The 23040-nt window shown below is 46.5% G+C and overlaps 1 protein-coding gene across 2 annotated transcripts in view; it reads right to left on the reverse strand.

Annotated features, from left to right (window-relative positions):
• The window catches only part of AUTS2 (activator of transcription and developmental regulator AUTS2), a 1269596-nt gene that overhangs the window by 112877 nt on the left and 1133679 nt on the right, over window positions 1–23040 (reverse strand). For both annotated transcript variants that reach the window (XM_084822994.1, XM_084822993.1), the window contains exon 6: window positions 11160–11208. In XM_084822994.1, coding sequence (XP_084679120.1) covers window positions 11160–11208 — 49 coding nt within the window. The remainder of the gene's footprint in view (window positions 1–11159; window positions 11209–23040) is intronic.

The raw sequence follows: 23040 nt of genomic DNA on the forward strand, positions 1-23040 counted from the left end.
GGCTCAGAAACTGGCAGCCAGTGCAGACGGGCAATAATAAGCTGCATATATTCTGTGGTCCAGTTGAGTAAAAAGAGAGCCTATGTCATTCCCTTATTGGATTTGGTGCCTCCTGAGTGGATCAGGGATTGTATGAAGAGGGAGGAATGTGCAAACTTAGGAACCTACCTTGCACCAAGTCAGACTATTGGTTTATCCAGGTCAGTATTCTCTGCACCAGGGGTGTTTAGGGATGGATGGACTCACCTCCATCCATGGTCACTGGATGTTTGCTGGGTGGCTCAAGCCCTTGGATGGCTTGCAAGCACCCAGCGACCACTGCAGGGCCACCCATCCCTTTAGGGAGTTGCCATTTGGTGTAAAAATGTCAGCTTGGGTTTCTCCATAAAAGTAGTGTGTGAATGGCAGCCGTAACGGGGCCATTTACGCAACATGGCAGGCAGTGTCAAGGAAGCTCTTAGAGAAAAGAAGGCTTTCTTCAGAAAATGGAAGTCTTACCCACATGAGGAAAAAAAAGGGGAGCACACGATTGCACAAAGGAGAGACAATAAGAGATTAAAAAAAAAAGCATTTTGAGGAGTATATCACTAACAACATCGAGGTCAACAATACACAATTGTTTAAATATATCTGAAACAGGAAACCAGCTAGGGACACTGTTGGACAGTTTGGTGATAATAGAGTTGAAGGAGTATTAAAGGAGGATAAGGAGATTGCAGAGAAGCTGAATGAATTCTTCTCATCTGCCTTCACTGCAGAAGATATAGGACAGATACCTCTGTCTGAACTGATGTTTTCAGGAAAGGAGTCTGAGGAACTGAAGCCAATAGTGGTGACAAAAGATGAAGTTTGACAAATTGAAAGTTAATATATCACCATGATGAGATGATACCATCCTAGAGTTCTTAAAGAACTCAAATAGGAAATTGCAGATCTTCTAACAAAAAATACGTAATATGTCCATAGGATCAGCTTCTGTACCAGAGGACTGGACAATGGTAAATGTAACATTTTTTTTCATTTTTTTTCAAGGTCCTGGGAGGGGCGCCGGGAAATTACAGGCCCATTAGTTTAATGTCTGTTCTGGGTAAATTGGTTGAAAACATTATTAAAGATAAAATTAGAAAGCATATAGAAGGACATGACCTGCAGAAAAAGGACCAACACGGCTTCTGCAAAGGTAAGTCCTATCTCACTAACCTTTTAGGGTTCATTGAGAGTATCAGTAAATATGTGGCCAGGGGTGGTCCAGTAGACATTGTTTACTTGGGCTTCCAAAAGACTCATCAAAGACTCCAGAGCACACTTAGCAGTCATGGAATAAGAGGGGATGTCATCTTATGGATCACTAAGGGCGCAATCCTATGGCCACTAGACAGCATCTAGAGTAGTGATGTACGAACCCCCTGCTTTCTGGTCTGGGGCCAGGGGAACCCACTCAGGGCCCCTTGAAACCCTCCAGAGGCACTCCACATCCAGGGCAATTCGCAGAGCAGCTCTCCAGCTCCCTATACAAATTGCAGCCGTAAACAGCTGTATTTAGGTCAAAATCAGTGTTTTACGTCCGCAAGTGGCATACAATACACCATTTGCATCTGTATTTTTCCCAGTGATAGGCTAATGGCAGCCGCCATTAGCGTATTGCCTTGTCTAGGGAGCCGGAGAGCCGCTCTGTGCGAAATCCTGCAGAGCCAGAGGTAAGTTCTGCCACAAAATCTGGAGGTTGGATTCTTTGGAATCCAGCCTCATTTGAGTCCATGGCAGAATTCTCTGACATCCCTAATCTAGAAAGATATAGGATTTTCCAGTTTCTGGGAACTGAGCTCAAAGTAAGGACTCCAAGCTTGGTTCCCAGAAACCCAATTTCCTGCTCCCTTGTAGGCAGCGCAGTTCATCCCCAGCTCCGCGCTCATAAGTGCAGGATGGAGCAGGAGAAAAGGGGGCATTCCTGGGGGTGGGGACAAGACCACAGAAGCAATGCTAGGATTCTTCCAATGTGCTGTCTGGCCTCCCCCGACCCCTCTCCTCTGATGTGTCCTGGCCAGACAGCCCAAATCAGCCACCTAGCTGAAAATGCAGGGTGGCCTGAGCATGGAGGAGAGGATCCCCTTCATGCTCTGCCCACCCTAGTCAGCCACCTCCAAGTTCAGAGGCAGCCAACTCTCCCCATAGGGTTGCACCCTAACTAATCAAAGAACAGAAAGAAGAGAGCAGGAATCAATGGTAAATTCTCCCAATGGAGGGTTGTAAATAGTGGGGTCCTACAGGGATCTGTACTAGAACCAATGTTTTTCAACTTGTTCATAAATGATCTGTAATTAGGAGTGAGCGCTAAAGTGGCCAAGTTTGCCATTGACACCAAATTATTTAGGGTGGTTAAAACAACCAAAAAAGGGATTGTGAGCAGCTCCAAAAGGATCTCTCCAAACCGGGAGAATGGGCATCAAAAAGGCAAATGTGATTCAATGTAAGCAAGTGCAAAATGATGCACGTTGGGGCAAACATTCCCAACTTCCGTTATAAGCTGATAGGATCTGAGCTAACGGTGTCTAGCCAAGAAAGAGATCTTGGGGTTGTGGTGAACAGCTCAATGAAAATGTCAACCTAGCATGTGGTTCACAGCTTCTGTGAAAAAAGGCAAACTCCATGTTAGGCATAATTAGGCCAGGAGCTGAGAATGAAACTGCCAATATCATACTGTTCTTATACAAATCTATGGCATAACCACACTTGGAATATTGTGTAGAGTTCTGGTCACACCTAAAAAAAAAGATATTTTAGAGTCGGAAAAACTCCAGAAAAGGGCAACTAAAATGATTAAGGGGCTGGAGCAACTCCCCTATAAGGGAATGTTACAACTGGTGGGGTTGTTTAGCTTGGAAAAATAGTGAGCAAGAGGAAACTTGATAGAGGTGTACAAAATTATGTGAGTTGTGCAGAAAGTGGATAGGGAGGCATTTTTCTCCTCTCTTAAAATACTAGACTCTGGGGTCATCCCATGAAGCTGATTGATGGGAGATTCAAGATGGCTAAAAGGTAACTTCTTCACACGGCACATAGTGAAACTATGGAATTTGCTCCCACAGGATGTAGCAATGGCCACCAATCTGGATGGCTTTAAAAGGGGGTTAGACAAATTCCTGGAGGAGAAGGCTATCAGTGGCTACTAGTCCTGATGGCTGTGTGCTACCTTCAGGAACAGAGGCAGTGAACCTATGTACCCTAGTTGCTGGGGAACATGGGCGGGAGGGTGCTGTTGCGCTCATGCCCTGCTTGTGGGTTCCTGGTCAACAGCTGGTTGGCCCCTGTGTGAACAGAATGTTGGACCTTGGTCTGAACCAGCAGGGCTCTTCTGACATTCTTAGTAGGCTTGAGGGAAGGACAAGGTTTGCAAAATTACAAAAAGCACAAACAAAAACCAAAACAAAACATTTTAGGAAAACCCTAAAGCCCCCCCCCCACACACACACACATGCTCAGTAGGCATGAAATGCTGACTGATTATTGAAGAGGGCTAACTGAGGTGGGAGAATGGAACAGGGTACCGTGGAATGGGGCATGGCTGGCTGAAACCCTGAACAACAACAGCAGAAACTTCCAGGTCCCACTTCTCATGATGAGTAGTCATTTCTAGATGCCCCCTTTATTAATTTAAAGGGATGGGGAATGGTGACCAGGTGGAAAGGAATGGAGAGTTCCTTTATGTTTCAATAGTTGTGGAGAAGAGGATAGTTTGGGGAGGTCCAGCTTTTTGCCTCCTGCCCCGCATGACAAGCTGCACTTCCGGAAAACTCCCTTTTTGATGCAACACTTAAACATGTAGGAGTCCTGTCCTCCTTTGCATATGGTCACCCTAAAAGGAGAAGGAGGGGAGAGGAAGGGCATATATGATAAAGAATTAGAAGTGGGATTAAAGGGTGGATTCTCTAACTGAAAACGTGAACGATTACTGCTGCCACGAAGGGCCATAACAGAGTGGAAGTGGGATTGAAGGGTGGATTAAAGTAGAAGTGGGATTAAAGGGTGGATTCCCTAATTGAAAATGTGAATGATTACTGCCGCCACGAAGGGCCATAACGGAGTGGAAGTGGGATTGAAGGGTGGATTAAAGTAGAAGTGGGATTAAAGGGTGGATTCCCTAACTGAAAACATGAACGATTACTGCTGCCACGAAGGGCCATAACAGAGTGGAAGTACACTTGATTTGCCTGCAGAAGTTACCAAGTTCAACCCTCAGCAGCTCCAAGGAAAAACATCTATCTAAAACCCTAGAAAGCTACTACCAGACAGTGTAGAGCAGAGGTTCCCAACGTGGTGTCCCCTGGCGTTGTTGGACTACAACTCCCATCACCTCACCCAACAGGGCCAGTGATTGGGGTGATGGGAGTTGTAGTCCGATGACATGTGGGGTTTGGCACTGTATAAGGCAACTTCCTGTGCTCTGCAGCAGGCTCAGATGTAACTAGTCACTCGGGGACCTAAGGAGACACAGACGCACCTATATACACTCTCAGTAAATGCCCAAAGCAAATGTGATCTTGCCAAGTAAACAGGAGGCCTTGAATTTTAAAATGCAAACTGCAAGTTTCCCCATGCAGTATTGTGGGGGAGAGGGGGAGGAAAGGAGGGGACAGACAAAAGCTACAAGCCAGACTTCCGTCCCATACCAAGTCTCCTGCAGGCAGCTGCCTGGAAGGAATTATCAACATTGTTTCAGAAGTGCTGACAGGATGCTAACCCTTTTCAATTAAAAGGAACAAAATCGAAACCCTGTCCCCTTATGGCAGCCTTCTCTGACTGGGTGTCCTCCAGATGTGTTGGACTGCAACTCCCATCATCCACCACACTAGCTGGGATGAGGGGGTTGTCATCCAACCCATCTGGTGGGCCCCTGGCTTATAGTTTGCTTTAGAAAAGTGAAATAAACCCACTCTCCTTGATCTTCTACAGTACAAAACAAGTCAGGCTTCTTTTGAAACGCCTGGATTTACACTGATTCTTCCCTGGTTGTCCATGTTCTCAAAAGGAATTAGCATGCAGCCCAAAGAAGGAGTAGAACGGTAGAGGGCAGGAAGAAAAGCTGCCATTTGGATGGAAATAAGGGGTAAAGACATAATCTACCATAGGCTAAAAAGCCGATTTGCTGCTTCCCAAGCAAAGGCGATGAAAGGGCCATGTTGACTTTAGGTAACACAAAAGAACCCTTAGACCTTTCATGGGAACTAAACCAACAGCCACAGAAGAGAAGCCAAAGACGAAGGAGAAGAAAGCAGTCCCTGTCAAGAGAGGCTCATTCACAACCAAATAGACGCCACCGAGCAAACCGAGTAAGTAAACAAAATAAGAACCCTGGAAATGGGGCTTTGGTTAAGAGAAGAGGGGGGTGAAGGAATGGAAGAAAAGAGAAACATCCCTTTTCATCCATCACTGCCCATTCCTCATCGGACAGAAATGTATTTGCATCAGCCATTGCAACTAATGTACAAAATACAAATGTGCAACTAAGCGTATAAAATCACCAAATTAAAAATGATAGCAAATTAAGGCTCAAAAGCACCCAAGTGGACCACTTCTTAACGGAAGCTGCCAAACCACTTTATGGACTTTACTGTCACCAAATTGTCTCAAAGCACAAGGAGAAAAGACGCAGAAAAATCAGGGGGAAAAAAATCCCTGGGAGAGACAATAGTGGAGTAGTTCACGCTTTCCTTGAAGTGGAGTAACTGAATGCTTTCCACAAATCTCTGTCGAAAGACCAAAAACAGCTATGCAGGGGCCAATGTTTCAATCACAGCTGTGAGCAAATGGCCTCTTGAAATTCTCCACCTTATTTTTGGGCAGAGAAATTTCGGAGACAATTTCAGTGGATTTCTCCAGAGGGAGGAGCAATTCCCAACAGTTTCTCCCAGGCAGGGCTCACCATTGGCAGGGGTCATAGCTAGGCATGGCGGAGAATTCCGCCACGGATCTCGGTGAGGCTGAACAAAGCCCCCCACCCCCCCACCCCATGAAATGGGCCCGGAACAGATCCTATCTTGGTCGGCCGTTCCGGTGCTCCTTGAATGGTGGCCGCATCTGCAGCTGCCATTCGCGCGTCTTTCGAATGGCCATGATAGGCTACGTAAGTATTTATGTAACTAACATAGGGACTAATTTGCGTCCCTGCAGAGGCTGTGATAGGCTACGTAAATATTTACATAGCCTATCACGGCAAAAAATGGGAACGCAAATGGCGGCGGCTACGACGGCCGCCATTTGCGTTCCCTTTTTTTTTTGCTGTGATAGGCTACATAAATATTTACATAGCCTATCACGGCTAAAGCGGGAATGCAAATGGCATAGGGGATGCCATTTGCATCCCTGCTTTAGCCATGATAGGCTACGTAAATATTTACATAGCCTATCACGGGCCAGCGTAGGGACACAAATGGCGTCCCCTACACAGGATGCCATTTGCGTCCGCACCAGCCCGGCAGCGGCTGGAGGCCCCGCTGCGGATTGGCCCGGCTGGCGGCTCCGCAGCCTGACCGCAGAGCAGAGCCAGACGGATCGCCTCCCCCCCCATCGAGGATTCTGGGGGGAGGAACGGATCACCTCCCCCCACCTGTGGAACCCGGCGGAGCCAGGTAAGCGGGGTTTCGTACAGCCCTAGTCATAGTACACCCTCTTTCTTTTTTGGTAAGTGTTTGGGGTTTTTTTGTGCTGCAACAGCATCAACTGTCTTGGCAGGCTGGCCCCCATTTTGCCTCCACCGCAATGCAGCTGTGAGGGGAGGGCAGCGTTGGGTCAAGCTTCAGGGATGAGGTGGAGTAAGTGCCCTGCCAAAATCTGTCCTCCAATTTCCAGAACATTTTCTTCCCCCATGAAACAGGCTTCCGCTGTTCTGATTCATTCAGGATGAGTTATAATTTATTTTTGTGGTGTTTTTGAGCTTACCTCATCACAGCCAGCCTCCCAGGCTGCCTGCATGCCCTGAGGGAGGAATTACCTCATGGGGCCTTAAACTGGGCTTCAGTTGAAGTGTAGGAAGCTGAGGAGGCTACAGGCTGCCAGACGGATGACTGTACAATGAAAAACAGGACACGCGCTCACTCGTCAGCCACCTCCTAAGTCAGGGAAGGCGAAGAAACCCAAACCCAACCCATGAGAATGTCTCTGAACTTTCTTCACCATTGAATTTCTTTTGGAAAGCTATTTCTCTTCTACCAAATTGAATGAGAACGGTAAAAAAAAAAAAAAGTGGGAGAAGTTTTCGGGACTACATTCGTTTCGAAATTATGTATGCCATCTCCACATGAGCATACATGATTTTGACATTCCTCAATGCGTAAGGAAGCTTCTTCTTCTTCTTCTTCCTAGTCATTAGATCTCCAGGTCGAAATGTTGAGCCTCCAGATTAGCATCCACGCTAAATTGACTCCATTTAAACGTGAGGGTTCCATCAAGCACAGTGCTTCAAAGATGGCATTACCAAAATAAGGACGCAGTCACACGGAGCTTGGCGGATTTGAATCACTTGAACACATACACCTCCCTCTACCCCCACCCCATGTCTGTCTGTTTTTGACCTCTGCATTCCTTTGTGTGTGCCAAGACAAATAAATCTATTTAGACTTTCAATTTTCTAACCCCTCCCTCCCTTTTTTTAAAGACAGAAGGGGAGAAATCCCTCAGTTCAGAACTTCAAAGGGATGCTAATATATAAAACAGGACCATCGTTCATTATGCAATTAAAAATAGATATAATTCAATATACATCAAAGAAATTTCAGAAGGAGAAGCCTAATTACCAAGAGGATCACAGACCTAATGAGAGAGCTCCTCATATGCCTTGCATCTATTCCTAAGGCTAGAGGGGGGGGGGAACAAAACACCTTTCACAAAAGCACCTTAAAAAGGAGGGTAAAGGGAGACATGATAGAGGTGTGGAGAATGTGGATAGGGAGACATTTATCTCCTCTCTCAAAATACTAGGCTTTGAGGTTTGTCCCATGAAGCTGATTGGTGGGAGATTCAGGACAGATCAAAGGAAAGACTTCTTCACCCAGTGCATAGTTAAACTATGGAACTCGCTACCACAGGATGTAGTGACGGCCACCAATTTGGATGGCTTTAACAGGGGGTTGGACAAATTCCTGGAGAAGGGTTATCAATGGCTACTAGTCTTTATGGCTATGTGCTCCCTCCAGCCACAGAGGCAGTGAGCCTATGTACACTCATTGCTGGGGAACATGGGTGGGAGGGTGCTGTTGCACTCATGCCCTGCTTGTGGGTTCCTGGTTGACAGCTGGTTGGCCACTGTGTGAACAGAATGCTGGACTAGATGGACCCTTGGTCTGATCCAACATGGCTCTTCTGATGTTCTTACTGTCCACACGTTAAAAATAACCATGTAAGACTGAGACATGTACCTTCTATAACATCAGACAAAAAGCCACACCAGCGTTGGCTCTTCGGCTTAGAAACGGGGATGAGCACTGCACCCTAGAGTTGGACACGACTGGTTGGGGACATCTTTACCTTTTTACCTTTTTATGTTTTAAAAATAGGCTTACCCCCCTGCCTCACATATTTCTAATAAAGAAATGGCTGCTTTGTTCCCCAGTCCTCAAGACATTTAAGCATAAATCAAGAGTCATTTGCTTTCCAAAGTGTTTTACTTCTGAGGTGCAATTTAGGATTGCAATTTAAGATTTGAGTGGGATGATGACTTAAAAAAAAAATCAAGGAAGAATTATGGTTCCCCACTATAGAACAGACACACAAGATTCAAAGCACCCCAGTAGCCTTTCTGATTTTGGTCTGAACAACGTCTCACAAACCTAGACATCAAGATATCGGCAGCAATGCCGCTCGACTCTCGCGACAGCCCCCTTTTCACACACCCAGCCCATGCCTTGTCAGCAATCTGCAGAAAGAAGGAGTGGTTTCTCTCCCATCCTGCTGAGCTTTGCAGGGAAGATGATGGGCCAGCGTTGACTGTTAGAAATAAGACTCAGAAATTAACCGAAGGTGTTTCCAGACAGAAGGCTCCTTGCAGTACCGATCAAAAGGCATTGTGCAGCCATTCAGTCTTTTTTTTCCCTTACAGAATTTTTTTTTTTTTTAATGGTCAGAAAAAAGACAGAACAAGCAGTGGGAAAATATAACAGGACTACAAATTATAGACAATGACCTCTAGACCTTCCTATAAAATTCCATGAATGAAGCCGTACGATTGCACAATAAAAGCCTCATCTGAAATCATCCTGAGTTGTTTTCACACATGCGTATACCCAAATCAGAGGTTTGGGCCCTTGCCACCACTTTTCCTGGGGTCTACTTTTCAAAGCAGTGCCCTAGCAAAGAAATGGACTTCAAATGCTCACATCTCCATCAAATACACAAATACTTAGCCCCCATCCCAACATTCATTTCCAGGCCTGAGCCCGGTGAATCTTCCCAGCATCTCTAATGGCCACATATAATTTCTGAGTATTATTACTCAGAATTCACAATTCAGCGAGTTAAATTTTGTAGATCCCAGCTCCAAACAGACATGTCTCAAGACAGGGTTGGCCTTTTATCTTTGGGGGCTTATATGTGGGCCGGAGACGGTGAGCAGGGAACCACATTATTGAAAGAAGGGTGATGTACAAGCCATGAGGTTAGGAGCGAGGGCAGCGAACAGATATGCCCTGCTGCACAGGAATATTTACAGAAACACAAGGCATGCCCATGCGTCAGAGGTCAAAGGTAGTGTGGTGTAGTTGTGAGAGTGTTGGGACTGGTAGCCGGGAGATCTGGGTTCTAGTCCCCACTCGGCCACGGAAGCTCACTAGGAGACTTTGGGCCAGTCATAGACTCTCAGCCCAGCCTACCTCACAGGGTTGTTGTGGAGAGGATAAAATGGAGAGGAGGGGGATTATGCACGCCACCTTAGGTTCCTTGCAAGTGGAAAAAAGGTGGGATATAAATGCAATAAATAAAGTGACCCAAGGCCATTCAGCATAACGGCCACTGAGAATTTGGTGGCGGGGCACCTAAAACATGAGCATCTTAACGTATACGTCAAACCACTGGGCCATCCAGTCCAGTCTTTTGAACATAAAAATATCGGTCCTGTTGTTGTTCCTCAACAGATCTTATCTCCTTTGGCTGGCAGTGGCACTCTGGGGCCTCAAGGGCAGGCTGGGAATCTGCCATCTGACCCCTTGAACTGGAGATAGTGGCAAATGGATTCAGGTCCTTCTGCATGCAAAGCTGCAATTCCACACTACTCCATGGTCCCTCCCCAAGAAAGATTTCCCCTGATACTGTACTTCAGGCAAAAGCCTTTTTTTCTAAACACCAAGTTTGCCTAATGAAATATGGGCTTCATTTTTGTTTTGTTTTGGGGTTTGTTTTGGTAAATGGCTCAATGGGACAGGAGCGGGTAGAAGAAGCCAAACGGAGTTAATTTGAATTTAACCACATAAATCACCCAGATGAGGATCTTCCCAACTTCCAAACCACCAAGAGCAAAAATTGAACAAACATTTTTTTTAAACAATCTGATTGTACAGAGGGAAACAAGCAGTAAGCCCCCTTCTCTATTTTAAGACCACACACATACATTTATGGCAGTTTGGAAGGAATTAACAAAGAGAACATGTGTTAAAGTGTGTTGCTGCATATAGTTCTATATAACTTAAATGCACCCCACACAGACAAAGCTGGTCGATTACTGCTATGTGAATCCTAGATTCATGCAACAGTGTTCACCTGACATACAAATTGGTTATTCATAATTCTATCTCCATATCACAAGAGAAACAATCACATGAAAACATTCAAAAGCCAGCACAAGATGAGCTCAAAATGGAAGCCTTTTTCCGTCAGTTTTGTTTTGGTTTTGAATATGATCGTTGAAATTAATTCAGTCTTGACAAACCAGCTCATTTACATACATTTTTAATGTAATTTTTAACTTAGTTTCCCCCCCCCCCCGCACACCGCCCCCCCGGAGTGGCTCAAAATATCAAACACAGCTGAGAGCACAAGACAAAATCATGCAGCTCCCAAGCATGGAAATCTTGTTTAAAATTTCCATTTGCAAACATGGAATATATGCATCGCCTGTTGTGATGGAGGGGAGGAGGGGGGAGGCAGAGTTGGGATCAGGCAGAGTGTGCACTTACCTTTGTTTGCAACTGTGTTGAACAACTTTTCAGAACTGGCATCAGAACCCTAAAAATAACAACCAAAAAGAAGCATGTATTAGACGACTAAGTCAAGTATCGAACAATACAAGGAGAGAGAAATTGTTGTCATGCTTCAGGGAGTAGACCACCAAATGTTGACATGTTAAGCCCCAGACAAACAGAAAGTATTATGGGGCAGGTGAAGAGGGAACAAAAGGCAGAACCGTGATTCTCTGATGCTAAATGCCCAGAAGATGGTGCTATTCAGCTGCATCTGAATAACCTGCAGGTGTTTCTTGACAGAGGTGGGAGGGAAGTGTGTGCATTGACGTAGCTCTGTTTCTTAATTGTTCCATATTCAAATTATTAGCACCCACTAATAAATATAGACATGCCAGCCTCTAAGCAACCACAACCCACAGTGTGATCCAAAAGATATGGCATTAATCATTTGTATGCCAACTCTTCATCCAAGCAGACCCCAAGAAGGAATGCAGAGTTATCTGTTTGCAGAATGAGCAGGTGAGGCAGGTAAGGCTGAGAAACATTACCCGGGTCACAGCTGAGAGAGGATTTAAACTTTAGGGTTTCCAGGTTGATGATATACAAATCCAGATTTCCGGCTCCCTCCCCCTTTTCTTTTTCTTCTTCTTCTTCTTTCAGAGCCTCCACAAATCACGTCTGTGTGAACACCCATTGCTACTACAGGTGATGCTAAGCCACAGACTGTTGTCACTATCTCAATATTAGATTAATCTTCGCCAAAGTAAGCAGAATGAAAGCCCCTTTCCCTCAATCATATAATTAGTTTTGGGGTTTTTTTTTAAAGCTCTAATATGTTTCCTAGTGATTATGTCACATCCGAAATAAAACACGTAGGGTACTGCAGCTTTATGCAGAAACTCAAATTCTGTTCTTCATTGTACAGACAAACGGGAAGCCGCCTTAACACCAACCTCCCTTCTTTAGCTGATCTCTACAGAGATTAAAAAGCAACACTACAAAACTGAGAAACGAAGAAGAAGCCAAGTCTTGATTGAGCAAAAGTATTTATCTTGATGCCCATGTTCACACACGTTCCAGAGCATTTTGTCAAGAAGACAAGTGTCCTGTCAACCTGTTAACACATGAGGGAACATGCCCTACAGCAGCAAGCACCAATGCTGCAATATTTGGGGGGTCTTCCATTACAGTAATATACATCAAAAATATATCACAAGCTGAAGGCTATGGGTAGTTTTCAGCTGCCCATTGCCAAAGTAATCATGGTCAGCTCTTTGCTACCATATGTTCAAACGTAGCATTCTTCCTTCCGGTGATGAAGACTAGAACTGCATTATTATTTTATTCTTTTTTAAGTAATGAGAGATGTGGTCCACACAGTGCAATCCTGTGTGTTTACTGAAAATAAGTCAATCAGGTAAGTGCACACAAAAGAACTGCAGCGCTCCATCTCCAATGTCCATGCACGCAGGTATATGGTCTGCATGTGACTGAGCACTCCTGTAATTCACCATTCCTTTCATCTAAGCCCCTTTACTTCATCCACGAAAGTTGTTTCCTAGTGTGCACAATGTGCTATGTATATTGTGGGGCTCAGACTTAACAACTTCTGTAGCATCCACAGTGGATTGGATCCAGACTTAGCTATGCTTAGAATAGACCCACTGAAATCAATATTCAATGGGTCTATTCTAAGGGTCAAAATAGAGAGCCAGCATGGTGTAGTGGCAAGAGTGTTGGACTGGGAGCCGGGAGATCCAGGTTCTAGTCCCCACTCGGCCATGGATGCCCACTGGGTGACTTTGGGCCAGCCACAGACCCTCAGCCCAACCTCACAGGGCTGTTGTTGTGAGGATAAAATGGAGAGGAGGAGGATAATGTAAGCTGCCTTGGGTTCCTTGCAAGAGGAAAAAAGGCGGGATATAAATTAAATAAATAAATATGCTTAAGTTAATAATGACTTACTTGTCCCATTGATTTCAGTGGGTCTACTCTATGCATGACTGTCTGGATCCAAACCCTGCATGTTTTGGAGCCTCGCAGATCATGAACACAGGCTCAACTGATACATCATCTACCTGCTCATACGAAATTGCTTTCACGAGGTGTGTGTGTGTGGGGGGGTATTTATTTATTACATTTCTAATCCGCCCAATAACTAATGTTCTCTGGGCAGAAACGAAACAGTCCTGGCATAATACTGAAGCTAGCTCCTAGCAAAAAGATTTTAAGAAGCTTTGTGCACGTGGAGGACAACCCAGAACTCAGCAGAAGTCAGTAATTCATGCCTGGGTCTTCAAACAATTGTATAAAAAGGTCGGTTAAACTGAATGGTAATTGATAACGTACAATTTTTTAAAAAATACACGTGGATACATTTGTTAATATTAAGGATATAAACCATCGGTTTGTCCAACTGCATCGTGTAGCTGATCTGACGCATATTTACTTAGAAGGAAGTTCCAATGTGTTCAATGGGGCTTACATCCGAATCAGTGCACACAGAAGTGCACCCTTGATCCTTTAGGAGGTGACTGAAAAATACTAAAAGGTTTTTATTTACTTTCCAGTCTTAATTAGGGTTCTAAAGGGCTGTCTTCTCCAAAATTCTGAACGCATTTCAGCAGGTTAATATTCCTGGTGTTTAGAAAATGTTGACATGGAATATCATTTTCTGATCGCAAGCCCTGTAAACATTGGATGCGCTATCTGCCGAGAGAGGTTCGTCATGCAGAAAAAGCTGTAAAAGTGTAGCCAAATTAATAACCCACAAAACTAAACGGAAGAGGGTTGAACGGGTTTGCATTTCAGAGAGTAGGTCAGTCATATCATTTCGCCCAGTTTGAGAGATTTCTCATGGCTTTTGTAACCTTGCCATTCAACCTGATCCATGATGAAAAATAATTTAATATTCAATTATTTTAATAATTTAAAATAATTTAAATTCAGCTCTCTCCTAAATCATGTGTGTGTGTCTGTTCATTCTCCCCCCATTTTTTTTTACATACCCAAGTCCCAGCTGATTTTTAAGAGAGTTTATGGCCTGAAGTTATTGTAATGTTTTTTGTTATTTCACTATTTTGAGTGTATGTGGCTAAAAATGCCTTTCATACACACACACACACACACACACTAAAGAAAAACAAAGAGACTTCCCTCAAGTTTGATAGGACAACAAATTATTAAGAAAAGAAGCGTTTTACCCATGGAAGACTCTGTCAGTCACTACTAAAAAACAATAATGCTAAGGATGTTTGTGAATCACAACACAACAAGGAATACACACTGCATCAAGCATTTAGCATCTTAGTTGCTGTTAGCAGCCAGCTTATCTGATCAATTCAAGAAGAAGAAGAAGAAAATGACAAAAGACAAGGAGCAAGGAAAGGTAAGTAGGAAGCATGTCTTGACCTTTCTGCTTGGACTGTTCCTTGGAACAAAACAAGAGGTGTTTGATAGTTCCTTTACAAATAAACTGATCATTTCCTCCTTAGGTCAAAAAGGGAAATGCAATGCCAGTCCTTTTAATTAAAGTATTTCCTCTTTTCTTCAGCTAAGAGCAACTGGGGAAGTAAAGATAAGAATTCCACAAAGGTGTTTTGCTTTAAAATAAACCCAAATAAAATAAAAATGGGGTGTGTGTGGAAAGAAGGCTGCCAGAAAAGCAGTTTATTAGCCGCAGTAGTGACATTTATAATCTCCAGGATAGAAGCAAGCAGAGGGCTACAGAGTCCCACTAATCAAATGCCATTGGGGGGGGGGAGCAGACAATTCCCTCCCCCTTTTCACCTCAGACCCTCTGATTTTGCTCTGACTAACCAGTGAATGAACTGAATATGCACAGGGTACTTTTGGAGGGGTGGGGGGTTCTTTTATCCCATCTCCTCGCAACCCCTTCTTAAAAGCTGGCGTATGCTTTCTATCAGGTTCCCAAGTGGTGTTGTTTTTTTCTATGTGCAAATGCCAACTTTAAATAAATTTTGACTTGCAAGGCTCTTGATGGACACAAATGCCTTCAATCCAACACCTCTTTTGACAAAAGACAAGCCCCTTCAGCTCTGGGGGTTTGTCTGGGTGTGTGTGTGTGTGTGTGTGTGTGTGTGGAAAAACTGAGCTAACAAGGGGTGGGGAATAGAAAGACGCCACCTCCCCCCTCTCCCGCCCACCAGCCCTCTCTCTTTAAGCCTTGCAGCTACCCAGCACCTCTCAATCTCCTTGGACTCAAATGTTAGAACTCAGCAAACCTCCAGGCTAAAGCAGCGTTTTTCTCTCTTCCATCAAGGAATTTATTGCCATACAGGGGGATGTATTACTCCAAATATTTCCTGTCCAGACAGAAAGGGTTGGCGCTTTGTTTCTTGGCATACGCCGAGGCCAAGCACTTGCGAAAACATCAGCTTCGACATGAAAGGCTTTTGGATCCATCCCACAAGCCGCCTCCCGCCTAAGTGGAGGGGGGCGGGGGGGGGGAATCCTGCAAGCCATAATTAGGGGCTGAGAGACTGCTTTGCATCAAGGAAATATGCACCAGCAGAAAAGGGGCTCTGCACACTGCAGCCTATTAGCAGGGTGCAGTGAGACATTCCTAGCTCTCATCCCATCAGAACTGGGTGGGGGAGGGGAGGGGAGGGGAGGAGGGGGAGGGAAATGCATTTCCATTCCTCCCCCCCCCCAACCCAGGGAACTATGTTCATGATCCTAACCCAGAGGCAACATCTTCCTTAGAGAGTGAGCAAGCAGCCTACCCCTTCCACGCGGGCACTGGCGGATTCTTCCAACAGGGCAGACTGAAACTGTGTGGAGACAATAGTTTGTTCATCCCCCCCCACACACACAGAGAGATCTGAATATAGCAGGATAGAGGCATGGTACTGTATGGTTCTTCCTGTTGCTGTTTTCCTGATCTGTTGGGTCCAGAGACCCTTGCTGGGCCAGAAACATAATCAGCTTGGATATGGTGGGTGATGATGCCTCTGGGTCTCTGGAACAGAGAGGGGGAGCTATGGTCCACCCACAGCTAAAGACAACGCTGGTATTGCCTACATAATATCTAACCAGGGTGTTGTAGTGGTTAGAGAATTGGATTAGGGGAAGGGAGACCCAGGTTCAAATCCGCACTCAGCCATGAAGCTTGCTAGGTATCCTTGGTGCCAGCGCCTGTCAACCTAACCTACCTCACAGGGCTGTAATTAAGCTGGGTGATACAGGTGGAAAGAAAACCATGCATGCCACCCTGAGCCGCTTGGAGGAAGGGAGAGATTAAAAAAAGAAGAAGCAAGGAGTAACAATTATCCCTTGTTTGCTCTGCCAGCAGCATTGCCTTTGACTATACATCTTACCACACCAGAACGTTCATTTGGCCAGAACTGGGGTCATTTGCTTCGGATAGTCAGGATCTAAATCAGCAATGGGACAGTCCAGACACAATCTGAAGGCACATGATGCAGCAGCCATGCTGAAGCTAAGCACCTCTGGGTCTGGAGACCATCTGGGAATTCTACGGACACCAGCTTAAGTTCTGGTGAAGAACAGCAGGATATAAAAAAAAGCAACAGAGATAGATCAACAGATAGATAAAAAGATGCAAGGGCCAGTCTGAAAAGCCGGCGGTGAATCTCTCTCCACAACGAAGGGCTGCAGTTTGTTCAGCAGCAAGGCAAATTGTGAGGAGGGGGAGTAACAGAGGTGCCATTTTTATTGCTTTGCCCCTTCCACAGCCAAGCCCTGGCGAAAGAAAGGAAGGGTGGCCAAGCCCTGGTGCTCAACTTCAGCCTAGTTTTAAGCAGGACATAACAGCAACATGGCTCTAAGCGAATGGCACCCATGGAAAAGCAAAACCAGTTCACCCAAAGGAAAGCATCAGTACACTTTTCCTTAGCGTGTCCTGCTCCTACCAGAACATACCAATCCAGGTTCCAAATCCAACAACAGAACAGCAAGACAAGTCCCAGGGCATGGTCTGAAGGCACAAGGGGTAGACACCTTGCTGAAGCTAAAGCAGGTCTGGGTCGGGCCAGTGCTTGGAGCAAAGACCACCTGGGAACCACACGTAGCCACCTTGAGTTCCGTGATGGAAGAAAGGTGGGTTATCAATGTAATAAAGACACAAATAACGAGTCTATCTCCCGTAATTATTTCAACACAGAAATGGGGAGCCAAGAGCTGTTTCTCCATTCCTCTGTCCAACATCACCCCTTCCGATGCTGGGAACATTGTTCCAAACAGACCTCCAAAGGGGAATCTCCTTTCCTGTTGGGCTTTTGTTTCGTTTCGTTTCCTTTTAGATGAGCAAAGGTCAGGAGTGATTTGGGAAGCTTCCGACACGGGTGTGTGTGTGTGTGTGTGTGTGTGCGCTACTCCATCCCCTGTCCCCTTCTACGACACTTCTATTTAATAAAAAGGACACACACGCTCCCAACTCCGGCCATTTCAAGCTTTGCCCGTAAACCCATCCAGGACCAACTGAGAATCTAACGCGCCTGAGACAGAAGTACACCTCTCTCGGAGAAATGCAGCATAGCTTGTGGACGATCTGGGGGTATCTCTTAATGAACGAAGCCCCCCCCCCCACCCGCTCGCTCTTCATATTGCACTAAGAGACCAACTAATCCTCCCTCCCACCAGACACACACACACACACACACACAGCGCGTGAGATTCCGCGGAGAAAGCAACCGTACAAGCGGAGACACACCAGGCGTACAGGAAGAGTGATTCAAATTCTGCCCCGCACGCAACGCCAGATCCCAATTACCTGATCGCGCAAAGGGTTAAACTCAATTGACAGACCCCAAGTTCATAATCTGGGAGGGGCGCTGTTAGGGGGGAGAGGGAGAGAGAGAGAAAGTCTCCGTCAAACTCTGATCCGTCTGGTAAGAAGCACTTATTCCCAAAGGAAAAACCAAACTATTCCGTCCAAGGGAGAGTCCTTCCCAGTAAGGATCCCGAAGCGTGCGGCCATTCCGGGAGTTGCGGGAGGAGGTGGCGGGGATCAGTCGCAGGTCCGTCGATGGTTGGAACGGAAGAAGGAGACGCAGCAACGCTGAGTCGTGGTGGGGGGGGGGCGCGTTGAAATCAGGGGCCGCGTCGGGAGATCCCAGGCAGCAGGACAAAGGGAGCCATGCGCGCCCAGGGCGCAGAGAGCCGTTTGGCACCGTGCGCTTTTTGGAGAGGCGCCAGGCGCTCAAAAAGGAGGCTTCTCCCGGGTGCTCGCCTCGCCTCCTCCGGGGCCAGGGGTGGAACGGGGGACAGAACGGCGTGGGGGGAATCCGCCCCTCCGGCTCCGCTGCCTCTCGCTCTCGCACAAAGCGGCCGCTCGCCCGCCTCCCCGGTCTCCAAGCTGCCCGCGATTCAAGTGAATTCCATTGGCACCAAGACGCGCCGGCAGCGAGGCGATCCCATAATCCAGGGCCGGGCTCACGCGTGGCCCAAAGCGACGGCGCCCCGACGGCCGGGAGCTCGGCAAAGACCCCGCATCGAAGAAGCGCGCGTCCCTGGGCAGCGCCGGCGCGCGTCAGCCCGGCTCCTCCGACCGCTCCGCAGTCTCGCGCTCTGCCTTCCCATCAGCGAGCGAGCCAGCGGCGCTTCCTCGCCTGCCCCGCCTCTCGGCCCGCCCTCGCCGCCGCTTGGCTCCCCTGCGCGCCGCCCCTGCCCAGCCTCAGAGCTTCGTTGGAAACCGTTCCCATTGTTAATTTCGAGCGGGGGGGAGAGAGAGAGAGAGAGAGAGAGACGCACGGAGCTCAAGGCTGCTTGGAAGAATCCCTCACCGGGCCAGAGTCAAAGCAAGGGCCCTGACGGGATCCCACCCTGAGCGCAGCTCCTCCAGCATGCTAGAGGCCAGCTAGAAGAACCCTCCAGGAAGCCCACACGCAGGGCAGGAAGCAAGAGCCCCCTCCAGCTGTTTGCCACCGAGCATCTGGAAATCTGAGGTAGACTGCCCTGGAGCACGGAAGTTCCATTCTTCACTGTCACGGGCTGCTTCTAGATAGAAGGAAGGTTAGGACAGCTGGGATTGTTTAGCTTGGGGGGAGGCGGGAGGAAGAGGGGAGACATAAGGCAGCCGGACAAAATTATGCATGGTGTGGGGAGTGTGGATTGGGAGACATTTTTTTCCCCTCCCTCTCTCGAAATGCCAGAACCCAACAGGGTCATCCCATGAAGCTGATTGGTGGGAAATTGAGGACCGAGCAAAGGAAGGGCTTCTTCACGCAGCGCAGAGTGAAACTATGGAATTCGCTACCATAGGATGTAGCGATGGCCACCGATTTGCATGGCTTTAGAAGAGGGTTAGGCAAATTCCAGGAGGAGGAAGTTATCAATGGTGCTAGTCCTAATGGCCATATGCTACTTCCAGTATCAGAGGCCATATGCCTGTGTGCACCAGTGCCTGGGGAACATGGGCTGAAGGGTGCTGTTGCACGCAGGTCCTGCTTGTGTGTGTGTTCCCTGTGGGCAGCTGGTTGGCCACTGTGTGAACAGGATGCTGGACTAGATGGACCCTTGGTCTGATGGAGGGCTCTGAGAGCTACCAGTCAAAAAGCGTTGTACAGCGATTCCGTCTTTTCTTCCTTAAAATATTATTTTTCTGGCAAGTAAAAAGATGGCACTACCACACTAGCAACATGCAAATATGGGAGAGATACAAGTTGAAGACAACCTTGTCTGGACATCCCACTCCACCCGCATAAATTTATGTGAATGAGACAGGGCGATGGTACAGTAAAACCTGGATGAGCCAAAGCGATTGCTTACTCAGGTCAAAGGCACAGCACCCTAATGCCATCGGTGGCTCCACTTGTATACCCCAGGAGTGGACCAGAGGGAAGACTTCCTCCTCCCTGGCCAGCTCCAGACGGGGACCCACAGGTAAGCAGGGAGCTCGGTTCCTTTTGCTACCTTTTGGGGTTCATTTCTCCCAGTTTTTGTTTAAAATTAACACCGTGGTTGCTGGAGAAAAAGCCTCAAACAACCCCGCCTTTCCCCACTCCCAGCATGCCTCTGGAATGTGGGAGGGCCAGGGGTGGGGTGGAAATAGAAATTCTGTCTTTTCTGGTTCCTGTTTCTAGTGAATCCCTGCTCTTATTATCTCTCTGGCTTTGCCTTTTGAGAACAGTGATGTTGTGGCAACTTTGGAAGTACAGGGGCTCATTGTGACATCACTGCTGCGCTTGGGGGCCCTCCCGCACATTCTGGTGAGCAGGGCCCTAGGTGGCTGCCCCGGAGTCCCGTCCTGATGTCTGCATTGTTGCCGTTCCTTGGAGAAACACAAAGGGGGAGCTTGTGGTAAAGCAGAGAAGTGGGGGTTAAATCATGAGAGCCCCCCCCCCCATCCCTGGTTAGATGTTAGTGCTTCGGAGGGCGGGAACAAGAGCTCTGTGCAAATAGCTTCTCAAAATTCTCCATCCTATTTGTATGGATGGAGAAATTGTCGGAACTCTATCACCAGATTTCCCCATCTGGTGGAGAACTTCTCCAACAGTTTCTCAGAGGTAGGGCTTGCCATTGGCACTGGACAGGAGCACAGCTTCTCTCCCCCCCCCCCCCGGGGCAGCTGCTGCAAGTGGCAACAGCCGCAACTGTGCTGGTAGTCTGGCCACCATTTTGCATTCTCCACAAAACGGACCGAATGCTGTTCCAGGGCAGGGACGACCCAAGACATTTTGCTGTCTGAGGAAAAGAACAAGATGGCGCCCCTGCCATTCCATGTTCTCAAGTTTCCACTTATGACCTGGACCCCCTGAGCCACTCCTTAAGGATCTCTTGCCTCCTTAAGAGTCCCACTTTCCTTCCTTTAAACTTCCCCTTCCCGGTAACGTGGGGTTTAGGCCACAGGCATGGGGTGACTGACACTCCAGACATAGGCTTTATTTTATCCACAACAGTTTACTAGTAGATTTAAGGCAAGCAACAACAACAAGAACTAAAGGTATTTATGCAATCAGCCTGAGTGATACAAAAGGCATTAAAAGAAAATAAAAGTTGCCAAATGCATGTTCCTTTACCCTAGCTATCCTTAGACTTCTCCAGGCTGCTTCTTCCGGCTCACTCTTCAGACTCTGCCCTCACTTGAGGCTCTGTCTATCTCTGCTCTTACTGTCTCTTTCTCTCTCTTTATATACCCTCCTCCCTCAAAACTGAAAGTACTGCTTCAATCCTGAAGAAATGAAACTTACGAAGAAAAATGAAACTGACACTTCACTGGAGAAATGAAACTACTCCTCTCAGGGTTACCCCCTCGGAACAGAAAACTCCAGGCCTCTAAACTTGATCTTTTTTCTTTTCTTTTCTTTCCCCCCTCTTTGCCTCTGTAGGCCTCAAATGTTCACACATGTACAAAACCCAACTGGAAGGGCAGATGAATCTGTCTTCAACATTGATGATGGGACAACATCCTCCATTGTGCCTGAAGTCATCAAGCTAACGAATGTAGGGGATTCACAGAAGCCCGCATGACACACAGATTTCTCCTCCAACACACCTTGCCACTGCCACCCAGCATCTGCCGCCTGAGGCAACTGCTTCATTCTGCATGATATTAGGGCCAACCCCTGTCCCAGGGCATTATGTGGGAAAGATGGTGGCTTCCACAGAAAAAGAAATGGTGGAGAATACTTGAAGAAAATCCTGCATGGACCAGTGTCACAGTGGCTTGATTATTATAATTTGAGTATATACTCAAATTATAATAATCAAGCCACTGTGACACTGATCCATGCAAGATCTTCTTCAAATATTCTCCACTATTTCTTTTTTGTGGCCTTTTCTTTAGGAGGGTACAAAACAGAGAAAAACATAAACAAAACTCAGACATTTTCAAGAAAGAAAGAAAAAAGTCCAGTGGAAATAGGCTGATGGACCTCAAAACTAGTAACTTCCTTACAGACTTCTCAATAAATAATGGTTGTCCTTAGTCCAAATTTTGATGTTTTGTGGCTTGTGTGTGGAGCGTGCACAGATCTGTATTTCCTCCGCTGGCGGTCTCTTTCTTTCTTGTTTCTTTCACTCTGAGAAATATTCATCTCTCTCTTCCACACCCTCCTTTGCCTCCTCCCTCCCCCAATCTTCCTAGGGGCAATGACTGACAGATTAATATATGTCTAGCTACGTGTCTTCGAAATCAAAAGGAAGGTGCTGTCAGAATTGCTTGTCAGAAAATGAGATTAGGTGCACTTGTCATTTCAGAGATAAGGTTGCATTTAATGAGCGTAAAAAGCCTTCTTGTGAAAAGGGGAATGGGGCCGGTGGGGTGGGGGTGGGGAGAAGAAGCGTGATTATTATTTTTTTCTGGTGTCAGTAGAGTGCTTTATCATACATAGCTTGATACTGCAGCACCCTGTCAAGGCCGTGATAATGGTGTCTTGGGCTATTGCACCTCTTTAGCATCAAAAGCCACAACTGGTACCTTGCTTTTAAACTCTTCTTGGATGTCTCCTTAAGGGGACAGGGGAGGGGATGGAGTGTAAGGGAAGGATCAAAGATATATATAGCTTAAAATACATTTTTAATACTCTGTTGTTAGGCTTTCTGTATGGAAACTGCTCTGAGAACATCAACAGCGACATGGTTAAACAGCTACTCTTCCTGGGAAAGCTATATATATATTTCCAAAATCCACAGCAGGGATTTGATGAAACATGGAACTTGTCTAATAAGTGAAGGATAACTAATGAGAAACAGAGCTATATCCCACTGAAACCAATTGTGTTTTGTTGTGGAAAATATTTATCAAGTGTTCATTTCCTTTAAACCGCCCCCCCCCCGCCCCATCCTGCAATTTGCTAGTTATCTAACAAAGCTGTAATCTGAACTCTGTTTGATGTGGTGTTGTAAATCCCTTCTCATGCTCAGTTCTGTTGTTATCTTGCCTTCTGGATGT

The sequence above is a fragment of the Heloderma suspectum genome, chromosome 16, assembly GCF_057233095.1.
Source record: "Heloderma suspectum isolate Gila_16-S chromosome 16, 16-S_ref, whole genome shotgun sequence".
Lineage (NCBI taxonomy): Eukaryota > Metazoa > Chordata > Lepidosauria > Squamata > Helodermatidae > Heloderma > Heloderma suspectum.